This window comes from Bos javanicus, chromosome 22 (genome assembly GCF_032452875.1).
Source record: "Bos javanicus breed banteng chromosome 22, ARS-OSU_banteng_1.0, whole genome shotgun sequence".
NCBI classification, from domain to species: domain Eukaryota; kingdom Metazoa; phylum Chordata; class Mammalia; order Artiodactyla; family Bovidae; genus Bos; species Bos javanicus.
This window is the reverse complement of record NC_083889.1, coordinates 44,462,851-44,473,362: the sequence shown is the minus strand read 5'-3', so window position 1 is coordinate 44,473,362 and position 10,512 is coordinate 44,462,851. Positions and strand designations below refer to the sequence as shown.

The 10,512-nt window shown below is 38.2% G+C and overlaps 1 protein-coding gene across 5 annotated transcripts in view; it reads left to right on the top strand.

Moving 5' to 3' along the window:
* Positions 1-2,349: 2,349 nt before the first annotated feature.
* Positions 2,350-10,512, top strand: part of CCDC66 (coiled-coil domain containing 66) — a 42,437-nt gene continuing 34,274 nt past the window's right edge. For 3 of the 5 annotated variants that reach the window (XM_061396623.1, XM_061396622.1, XM_061396626.1), the window contains exons 1-3: positions 2,350-2,454; positions 4,364-4,428; positions 5,103-5,128. In XM_061396623.1, the coding sequence (XP_061252607.1) occupies positions 2,444-2,454; positions 4,364-4,428; positions 5,103-5,128 (102 nt within the window). In that variant the 5' untranslated portion in view covers positions 2,350-2,443. The remainder of the gene's footprint in view (positions 2,455-4,363; positions 4,429-5,102; positions 5,129-10,512) is intronic. The other 2 variants (XM_061396624.1, XM_061396625.1) reach the window with 2 other exon arrangements.

Genomic DNA, 10,512 nt, shown 5'->3' with positions numbered 1-10,512 from the left:
TCTCAGGCAGACCATAAAGAAGGATGGAGTGTTAAACGGTGCTACACTGGGAAACTGATCCTTCATTCCTGCCTCACAATACACTTGGGGACTGAAATAGTCTTGTACCAATTTGAAGTGCAAGAGGTGCACAGGCTTCTCATTGCTATGGCTTCTCATGTTGCAGAGCACAAACTCTAGGGCTCACCGGCTTCAGTAGCTCTGGTTTGTGGGGCTTAGGCGCTGCACATCTTGTGGGATCTTCCTAGATCACGGATCGAATGTGTGTCTCCTGTATTAGCAGGTGGATTCTTTAGTACAGAGCCACCAGGGAAACCCTACATAATAACATTTTAAAATGTTCTCTTTTTATTGAGATATAGTTCCTATATAATATTCTATAACTTTGAAGTGTACTACATAGTGATTTTATATATCTGCATACATTATGGAATGATCAATGTGGTAAGGCTAGTAACAATCTGTTCCCACTAAAAGTTACTACAGTATTATTGACCATACTCCTTATGCTGTTTATTATATCCATGTAACTTATTTATTTTATAACTAGAGGGTTTTATTTCTTAATTCCCTTCACCTATATAGAATATATTCCTAAAACAAATGGGGAAAATTAGGAATTGGAACATTCCATATTATCATAAAATTGATAATTTTCTTAGGTGTAATAATAGTGCTGCGGCTATATCTTATTAGTAATACATGCTTTCAGGTTTACGGGCAAAGTGTTAATGTCTGTAACTTACTTGCAAATAGTGATGCAAAAAAAGGTGAGTATGTACATGCATGTACCTATAAACTGGTGAGGACGTGGGTGTACGTGTGTGTCTATGTGCAGAGAGAAAAAGCAAATGTAGCAAAATATTAACAACTGTAACATCTAGGTAGAGGGTGTTCATTGAACTATTCTTGTTTTTGTTTAAACACTTTCATAATAATGAAAGTTAGAAACAAAATTTTAGAAGTCACACTATGTTAGCTCCCAGAAATACTTCTGCTAACATGTTGGTTTAAATCCTTTTAGCTTTTTTTCCCCCTATGCACAGATGACTTTTACTTAAAACAAAAACAACAGAGGATCAAATATTCATGGGTATCTGTTCATTTAATCAAATAAATTATCAAATGTTTCTAAGTTTATTTTCCACAGACCCAATACATAAATGAATATTCAAGGATGTCTTTCAGTTTTTATTGAATGTACTATAAGAATTCAATGTGCCACATTTATTATAACTATGTTTGTAAAAATCATTTAAGAAAAGATAGATGAAAAATTCATAAACTTTTAGTTACTTCATTATGTCTAGGGGCATCTTCATCATGAAATAGCATTGCCAAATTTAATAAAGTTTTTGTTGCCATTAAAAATTTATGCTGTTTATTCACTTAAATATTTACTTTCTATACTGTTCAGTTCTAAGTGCTGTGAGTATAGAGTAGTCAAAAACCAACTGTGTTCCTCCGAGGCTCTCCCTGACACAGGATCTAAAACGTGTTAGTACCCTGATTCAAAGGGCAGGGACTGGGAAGTCCAAAGACTGGGCTCCTAATTTTACCCACTAGAGAAGTCCTCCAGCTCCGTGGAGGAAGTGACATTTAAATTGAGATTTGAAGGATGAATAGGAGACTCCTCTAACACTGGACTGAAAAGAGGGCTCTCCAGTTACAATGCTTGATAAGTGACCTTAGGCAAGTTCCTGGACCTCTCCGTGCTTCAGGGATAGAGTGGTAAAGCTTAAACAAGACACAAAAGGCCCTTATCCAGGTATGGCACTATTTAGCACTTGAAGTTGTTGCTGCTGTTTAAGAAGAGCTACAGTGTACTGGGCTTCATGCCGTGGCCACAGCTAGAAATAAGATATATTATATACCTGCCCTAGGAGTCTCTCTCCAGTTGTTTAGTGGCTAAATCATGTCTGACTCTTTTTCGACCCCATGGACTGTAGCCCACCGCTCTCCTTGTCCATAGAATTTCTCAGGCAAGAATACTGGAGTGGGTTGCCATTTCCTTCTCCAGAGGATCTTCCCCATCCAGTACCCCCTCCCTAACTTATTTTACACTAAAATTAGCCTCTCTCCCAAATGTACAATATAGCAAGTGTTAATTTCCAAACAATGTTATTGCTTTTTGTTTCTCCCTACTTTTGCCACCTCCACTTGAGCTAACGCACTTCTCTGAGTGCTCTCTGTGAACTCTAGGGGCTGCAATTCCCAGGTAAGAACTACCACCATTCCAGAATCAGGACCACAAATCCCAAGTGGAGCGAAAGGATAGCCTCGCCCCCAAGCGCAGGCGCCAGTATACTCAATCCTGATTGGCCCGCTCTCCTAGCTCGCCGGCATCACTGTATCCAATCGGTGTGGTGCTTGTTGAGCGACGGCAGCAACCGGCGTACACTAGGGGCTTGAGCGTCCTGTGGAGAGCGCGAGAGGTCAAGCCATGAACTTGGGGTAAGCTGGGGAGAGAAAGGTGGTAGTCTGTGGAAGGGCGAGGTTTAATTGGCCCTTAGAGTCCTTCGCGGGGAACTTTCCAGTCCTGTGTCGTCCCAAGCCTCAGTGCAGACTCCCTGAAGTGGAGAGGGACAAGGGGCTGGCCGGCCCTTTACTTTTCAAATTAATAACTCGCGTGAAAACTGCCGTCTCTCCTTTTCGCTTCCTCCTGTATCTCAGGAGGGAGAAGGAGGAGAGGCGTGAGAGGAGGTAAAAGGTGAGGGCAGGTGGAGAGATAAAGCTTAGCAGCTTCCCGGGGAGAAATCATGGCCCAGGTTCTGGTGCTTTGCGTCGCTGTCGTGGGGTGTTTTTGCAATGTTGGAGCGCCCAGAGAAGCTTAGCACCTGCAGTGCAAAGAGCCTAGGCTTCTCGAGGAGCCGTGGATCATTTGTGTTTGACATCTTGCAGGCCCTCATTAGATAATGGTGGTGGTGGTTCGAATCTTTGTGACTCCATGGACTGTAGCCTGCCGAGTTCCTCTGTCCATGGGATTCTCCAGGCGAGAACACTGGAGTGGGTTGTCATTCCCTTCTCCAGGGGACTCTCCTGACCCAGGGATTGAACCCTGGTCTCCAGTATTGCAGGCAGTTTCTTTATCGTCTGAGCCATCGGGGAAACCAAATAAAAAGGACCGTTGCATAGTTTTCTTGATTGGGAAGTTTGATATTTTAAGAAGATGAAAAGTCACCAAACTTACACACATGCACCTCATTTAGCAAATAGAATCCAGGGATAGCAAATAAATAAGACAGCCCCTGAAGGCGTTGCAATGCAGTAGTACTGAATAAAGGTACTTCACAATTTCATTCAAAGTCTTTTGTTTAAATTTCACCAGTGTAAACGTGGACTGTTTATAACTGTGCAACCGGAAAACCCTTAAAACCCATTCTTTCCAGTGTTCTTTCTTAATCGTAAGTTGAGGTCGTTTGATTTCCCCCACCTTTAGCATCACAGCAAATTTCATATTCCTTTTTCTTGGTCTGCTGGGTTTAATTTTTTTTTTTTTTTTACTGTGGTTGTCATTTTTGTCCCTGTTGATACTTACTGACCTACTTTTTCCCTTCCTCTCTCCTGCTCCCCTCACCTTACTAAAATAGTATAATAACTGTGTGTACTGCTGCTTTTGGTTTTAGTGAAATTTTTATTAGAACTTTAACAAACATGCAATTTTCGTTGACAGTAACTACTGTTACTTTGTTCTCTTGCATTTAACAGGCACAGATAAAGTACAGAGAGGAAAATATAGGTGTATTACTGTGATACTTTAAAAAGTGTCACTAAGTCTGAATGTGTATTAGTTGAAATATTCAAAATAAAACTCCATGCTCAAGCAGTTTATAACCCTAGTGGCACTTTTACAGGTTCACTTCCAAATACTGCTCTACTAAGGCGATAGAATGTATTAGTCATGAGACCATTATGAAATTAATAAATAGTAACTAGAGGTTTTGCTCCTTTAACATAGGTGAGGAATTTCCTAACAGCATTATTTTTTTTTCCAGTCTGGAGTTAAAAGAATTAAATGATGTTAGAATAACCAGATTAATTTATTCCTTTATGACTGAGCAGCTGAACTGAACAAAAAGAAGTTTCAGGTTGAATACGATAAATTCTTTGTAGGAAAGTTTCAAGAATTTTTTCTATGTAGTTTTAAATTTTATCTTGAAAAATGTTTTAAATTAAAAGAATGATTTCAACTATACCTCAATTAAAAAAAATAAACACATTTTTTTTAATGGTTTAATATTTACAAGGTTCTTGTATTAATTCAAAAGAACAAATTTACTTTCAAGGTTCAAATGAACATTTCTGGCTATTTAAAATGTTGCTATTTCTTAAAAATGATAGACAACTTTCTTTTATTTTGCAGAGATGGTTTAAAGCTTGAAACGGAATTATTGAATGGAAAAACCAAGCTTATATTGTCTCCATATGGTATGCTATGTTACTGGAAATCTAAAATATAAACTTTTAGATTCCTACATAAAATGTATTATTTTGTAACAGGTTTTTTGCTTGTAGTGGAATATTTAAATGATACTTTGAAAAAAACTGGTTTCCCTAATTTTCTCAAATTTATTTTTAGCCAAGTAGAGTCAAATCACATCATTGCTTACCACTGTCAGTATTTATTCATATAATTTAATGTTCCAGTATATTTCATATGTAACATCTCTTTGTTATATTTGTGTATAGCAAACATGCTTATTGTCTAATGAGTAATATGGGTGAAATTTATGTATTTACATTCGTACATGTAAACAATGTATTATTTGAGAACATTCAATTTATAATAAGACCATAGTTTTAAAGTCATTTTTAGTATTAGTTTTAAAACTCAGAGTATGCTTTGGTACTCTTCTCATTCAGATTATTTTCTTTTTCTTTAAACTGTTTATAGTTTTACCTTGGAAAGTGAACAAAAATGAAATAGAACTATTTGAACCACACTGTAAAAGTTAAAACATTTAATATCTAAAGTTGATGCTTGCGGGGGTTAATATTTTTAGTTAATATCTTCTTAAAACAATGCTAATTAAAGTTTTCTTTTGTGACTGCCTTAGTATGTTTTTGGTTGATAGTTTAGTAAATTTTTTTTTCTTTTGTAGATCATAAATCAAAAGTTTCTGGAAAGGTAAGCCAAATGACTTTGACCTGACTTATTTTCAAATGTGAAATGCAATTCACTTTACAGTGGTTTGAAAATAATTCCTGTCAAACTATCATAAAGGATTTGGACTGATGATTATAAGTTGCTGTTTGCTTGCTTTCAGGCTGGTTCTTTCACAAAAATGGAATCATAATTTTTTGGTTCAAAAAGACTTCTAGAATTTCTTTCTCCAGATCAGTTCTGTCCAGTAACACTTTCTGCAGTGATGGAAATGTTATAAAATCAGTGCTGTCCAATATGACAGCCAGCCACTAGCCATGTGTAGCTGTTAAGGGCTTAAAATGTGATCGGTATGATTAAGGAAGTTAATTGTTAATTCACTTATTTTATTTTAAATTTCAATTTAGTAACTACTGGACAGTGTAACTCCTGAGATCTTTAAAAACAGACTTTAGAAACAAACTTCTTTTTTCATACTCAGATTCCATTTTCCCACACCAAATGGATGTATTTGGTTGACAAAATCTTAAATGCATTTAGCTTCTTAGTCCTAGAGGTTATACTTAAGCTAAATGATAATTTTCCTTTTCAATTATTTTTCCTTATCAGGAACCCACAGTGCCGTTTTCTGCAGAATATATTGCCACTTCAAGATTTTGATACCACTTCTTGTTTCCCATTTCTTTTCCCATTAAGCAGCAGAAATTTCTATTCTCCTCCATAAGTTTCTGTAGCCTCCTTTATTTTGCAGCATCTTAAAGTCTGTTTTTCCATATCTTGAGTAGAGCCCAGTTTGGGTGATGTGGCACTTATCAATTCTGAACCCTTGATGGCTTTGGTTTCCAGGTTTAATCAAGTGGAGACGATGCTTGAGTTCCCAGCTTATCAGTTACTTGGTAAATGGGTGACAGTGGTCTAAGTAATTCCACAAGCTACCTAGAAAAATTGTTACATGCACACACAGTATATGCATACCTTGTGTGTCCCCTTAATTGAAAAATATTTTTCTGCCCTAAAATATTGCAACAATTGTTTTTATTTGAGTCACAGTAACAAATACAGTACTCCTTTTCAAGCTCCTAGATTTAAAAACAAACAAAAAACTACCTGTAATAGTTGATTTGTGTCTTCCCCTGGCCTCTATTTTCTTGCACATATTTCTTCTTCAATTGTGTCCTTAATGGGTTTGTTATTGTCAGTACATTTGTGAAGACATTTCATTATCTTTTTAACCAACTTAGGACATCCGGAGATCCCCTTTTATGCCTGTAATAAAGTTACTAGTCTTGGACTTTTGGTAAAATCCTTTCAAAATTCTTTTAGGGGTCTAGATATTTATTTATTGAATTAAAGCAGGTTGTTTTATTCCTCTTGCTTTGGGGGCACCAAAATACTGATGCATGGTAACTCTGTGAGGTGGATATGTTAATTAGCTTGATTGTGGTGTTTATTTCACAATGTATACCTATATCAAATTGTACACCTATTAAACCTCAGTAAAGCTGGAAGCAAGTACTGATGCAGCCTAAGTTTCCTGAATCTCAATTCTGCAGCTATATATTGAGTTTCTCTTTTCTGTAAGTTGCTCATAAATTCACTCATTATAGTGCTTTTCTTTTCTTCTACGAGGGTAAGCTCCTAAGTGACCATCCTGCCTCCAGTTCTTTTTTTCATCTTCCTCACCAGTTGAATTACTGTCATGTTCATAGTGTGCTGTTTAAACACTGTGAGCTCTAGCTCATCATCAAGTCTAAAATACTGTGGTCTGAGTACTTTAAGTTTTTCAAAATCTCTCCTGCATTTTTCTTTAATCTGTGGGAGTGAATTTGAAATAAATATGGTTGCCAGTGTAATATCTTTAGCTTTTATAGGAAGAGAAATGAGAGAAATATTAATGATTCAGTGTCATGGGTAATTTGTAAATTTAATATCTCACAATTAGTTGAAATATGAAACATTAAAAAATGTTTGCAGATATTTCTACGTGTGAAAATCAGAATGATCCCACACTAAAATATGCATATAGTATTAGTGCTAGGTAGCATGTTTTATGGAGAAGGCAATGGCACCCCACTCCAGTACTCTTGCCTGGAAAATCCCATGAACAGAGGAGCCTGGTAGGCTGCAGTCCATGGGGTCGCTAAGAGTCGGACATGAATGAGCGACTTCACTTTCACTTTTCACTTTCATGCATTGGAGAAGGAAATGGCAACCCACTCCAGTGTTCTTGCCTGAAGAATCCCAGGGACGGGGAGCCTGGTGGGCTGCCATCTATGGGGTCGCACAGAGTCGGACACGACTGAAGCGACTTAGCAGCAGCAGCAGCAGCATGTTTTATATTTTAAAATATTAATTTTCTCTGAATCTTTCTGACCTTGGGATCCTGGTTCCATATAAATTCTGAGTCGACCAGCATTAAATACATTGGACCCTGTCTTTATATCTTTTTTAGGTAAAGAGCAACATGCTACATAGAAATGTTTATGACATTAATACCCTACTTGATCAATTAAAATTCATCTGATCCAGTAAATACTTGGAAAATGATATGGGCTAGATTGCTTTTTCCTATTAAGTAACTTGAACATAATTGAATATTTATTTCATAATTCATGATTTTTTGCTGCTTCCACTCATTACTCTTCTCAGGCATTAAGCTACAAACATATTCAGGATTGAGCTGAGTGTATATTGCTATCATGCCAGACATCGCTACCCCCCTTTTTCATTAAATACCTTTAGGTGATTTTTTCTGAATTTATTTCTGGTATAAGTAGACTGTAGCAAAATAGTTCTAGTTAAATTGGGGCAGCAATTAATAGGTTTCTGTTCAGAAGAATTTACTGCAGCTGTGAAATTCCACTATGTGTGTATAGCTACGTTCTTGACTGTATTTGTTCTGTGACTCTGAGAGAAAAAAAAAGTAAAACCTAGTCCATGTTTCTTAAAAGCAGGACTGTCAGTTCAGTAAATAACTGTATGCTGCTGCTGCTGCTAAGTCGCTTCAGTCGTGTCTGACTCTGTGCGACCCCATAGACGGCAGCCCACCAGGCTCCCCCATCCCTGGGATTCTCCAGGCAAGAATACTGGAGTGGGTTGCCATTTCCTTCTCCAGTGCATGCATGCATGCTAAGTCGCTGCAGTCGTGTCCAACTCTGTGAGACCCCATGGACAGCAGCCCACCAGGCTCCTCTGTCCACAGGCTTCTCCAGACAAGAATAGTGGGTTGCCATGGCCTTCTCCAAAGTATTATGAGAGATTACCTAATAATATGAACCATGTGTTAAATAATATATCTGAGGACTTGAGTTGCCCCTGTATAGGTGCTTATAAAGATGGATAAGGAATATAGAGTATATGTTGGAAACTAGGATGGAGGAGCCTGGTGGGCTGTAGTCCATGGGGTCGCTAAGAGTCGAACATGACTTAGTGACTTCATTTTGACTTTTCACTTTCATGCATTGGAGGAGGAGATGGCAGCCCACTCCAGTGTTCTTGCCTGGAGAATCCCAGGGACAGGGGAGCCTGGTGGGCTGCCGTCTATGGGGTCGCACAGAGTCAGACACGACTGAAGTGACTTAGCAGCAGCAGCAGCAGGACAAATTATTGCTTAGGCTCAAGTTACTGAGAAGAATCAGCCACTGAAAATAGCAGTAGTTGAATCTGTTTTTGTTTGTGAAACAGTCACTCTGGAATCTTCCAAAGTGGCAATCAAGCAGGAACATTGTTTTTCACTGTGTGGAAATCAGTGAAGACCACCCAAATGAGAATAAGCAGAAGCTGTTAATTCAGAGTTTAATACAGCAGGGAATCAGTCATTATCACCTGAATTTGGCAGTTTCTAATGCGGGCATTAGAGAAGCAACCTTTATGATGTTTGGGAAAAAAAGGTGGGGCCCTCAGGTGTGCCCTAATTGGAGCTAATTCTGAATATTAAAGCTGTGATTGTTTAAAAAAAAAAAGTTGTGTTCAGAAAGAACACAACTTTGAAAACACCGAGAAAAGGTTCTGACAACAAACTAACTGACACAGTGTCACACAACACAGTAACTTAAACCAAAAAGTTCTTTGGGGCCTGGATCAGCTATAAAATTCTTTCTCAGTAGATAATTATCGATAGTGATTGGTTTTGGGGGGAGGCTGCTTTGGGGGTTTTGTTTTTACCAGTTAATACACTGCTTCTTAGAGTAGCATTTCCCCCAAGAGTCAAAATGCATTCCATCAAATGCTAGCCCCATGCTCCTGGAAGAGGAACTGGATACCATAAATCTCAAAGAATCCCAATGATCGTGAGCAAATGAAGTTTTGCACTTTATAAACTTGTCTGTATTTAATTGGGTATTCGCCAGTTATTGCTCCATGAAATCCTTTTGTACTTTAACACTTGTTTAAATCCCGTGAAACTCATGTTCCAAAGAAGGGACCATGGTTCTCAAATTTTCATGTTCATAAGAATCACCTGGGGAGCCTGATAAAACAGATTTCTCAGCCTTCCCCTGGAATTTCTGATCCAGTAGGTCTGGGTTTTGGATGTCTGTGAGTTTTTAGAAACTCCTACTACTGACCCAGGGACCGTACTCTGAGAATCATCACTCTGAGATATGTAGAATTACTCAGCTCTACCACTTTTTTTTTTTTTTTTTTTACTACCAAGCTATCAAAATCCATAGCATGTTAGATCTGAGATGGAATTTGCTTTCATTTATTCAACCAGTATTTATTGGGCACCAGCTATTTGTGAGGCACTGGACTAGGCAGTTGGGATAAGTGAAGAAACACTAACATGCTATCTATCCTCTCAGAGCTCAGAGTATAGTGGTGAAAAACTAAAACCAATAAACATGATTGCAAATTGTGGTAAGAACCACAGAGGAAAAGGCGAGCATGGATGGGGAGGGATTAGCAGGGGGAGCTTAGTTTATGTTGGTCTGATAGGTTAAATGTGAAACTCCTTGCAGCTCTTCCCAATAAGATCAGGCTTTCCTACTCCTTGAATCTGGACTGCCCTTGTAAACCCACTTTGACCAACAGAATGTGGCAGAAGTGGTGTTATGCATATTCTAGAACCAAGGCATCAGTAGGCCTTCAGCTTCCATTGTCACCTTCTTGGAACCCATCCAATAAAGAAATTGGGATAAAAGACTCTGTGGAGAGAGACCCACTATCCCAGCTGAGCCCAAATTCCTGTTTGTCAGTGTAAGCTGCTTCTGACTGCTGGCTGCCTGCTTTAGATGGATAAGTGCTCTTTAGTTCATCCTAGTTGCCACCCAGCCTAATTTGCAGTAGGTATTTAAATTTGTCACCTTTCATTGAAAGAATTAGTTATATAAAAATAGCCATAGGATAGGAGGGTAAAGAGAGCGTGTTGCTGCTGCTACTGCTAAGTCACTTCAGTTGTGTCTGACTCT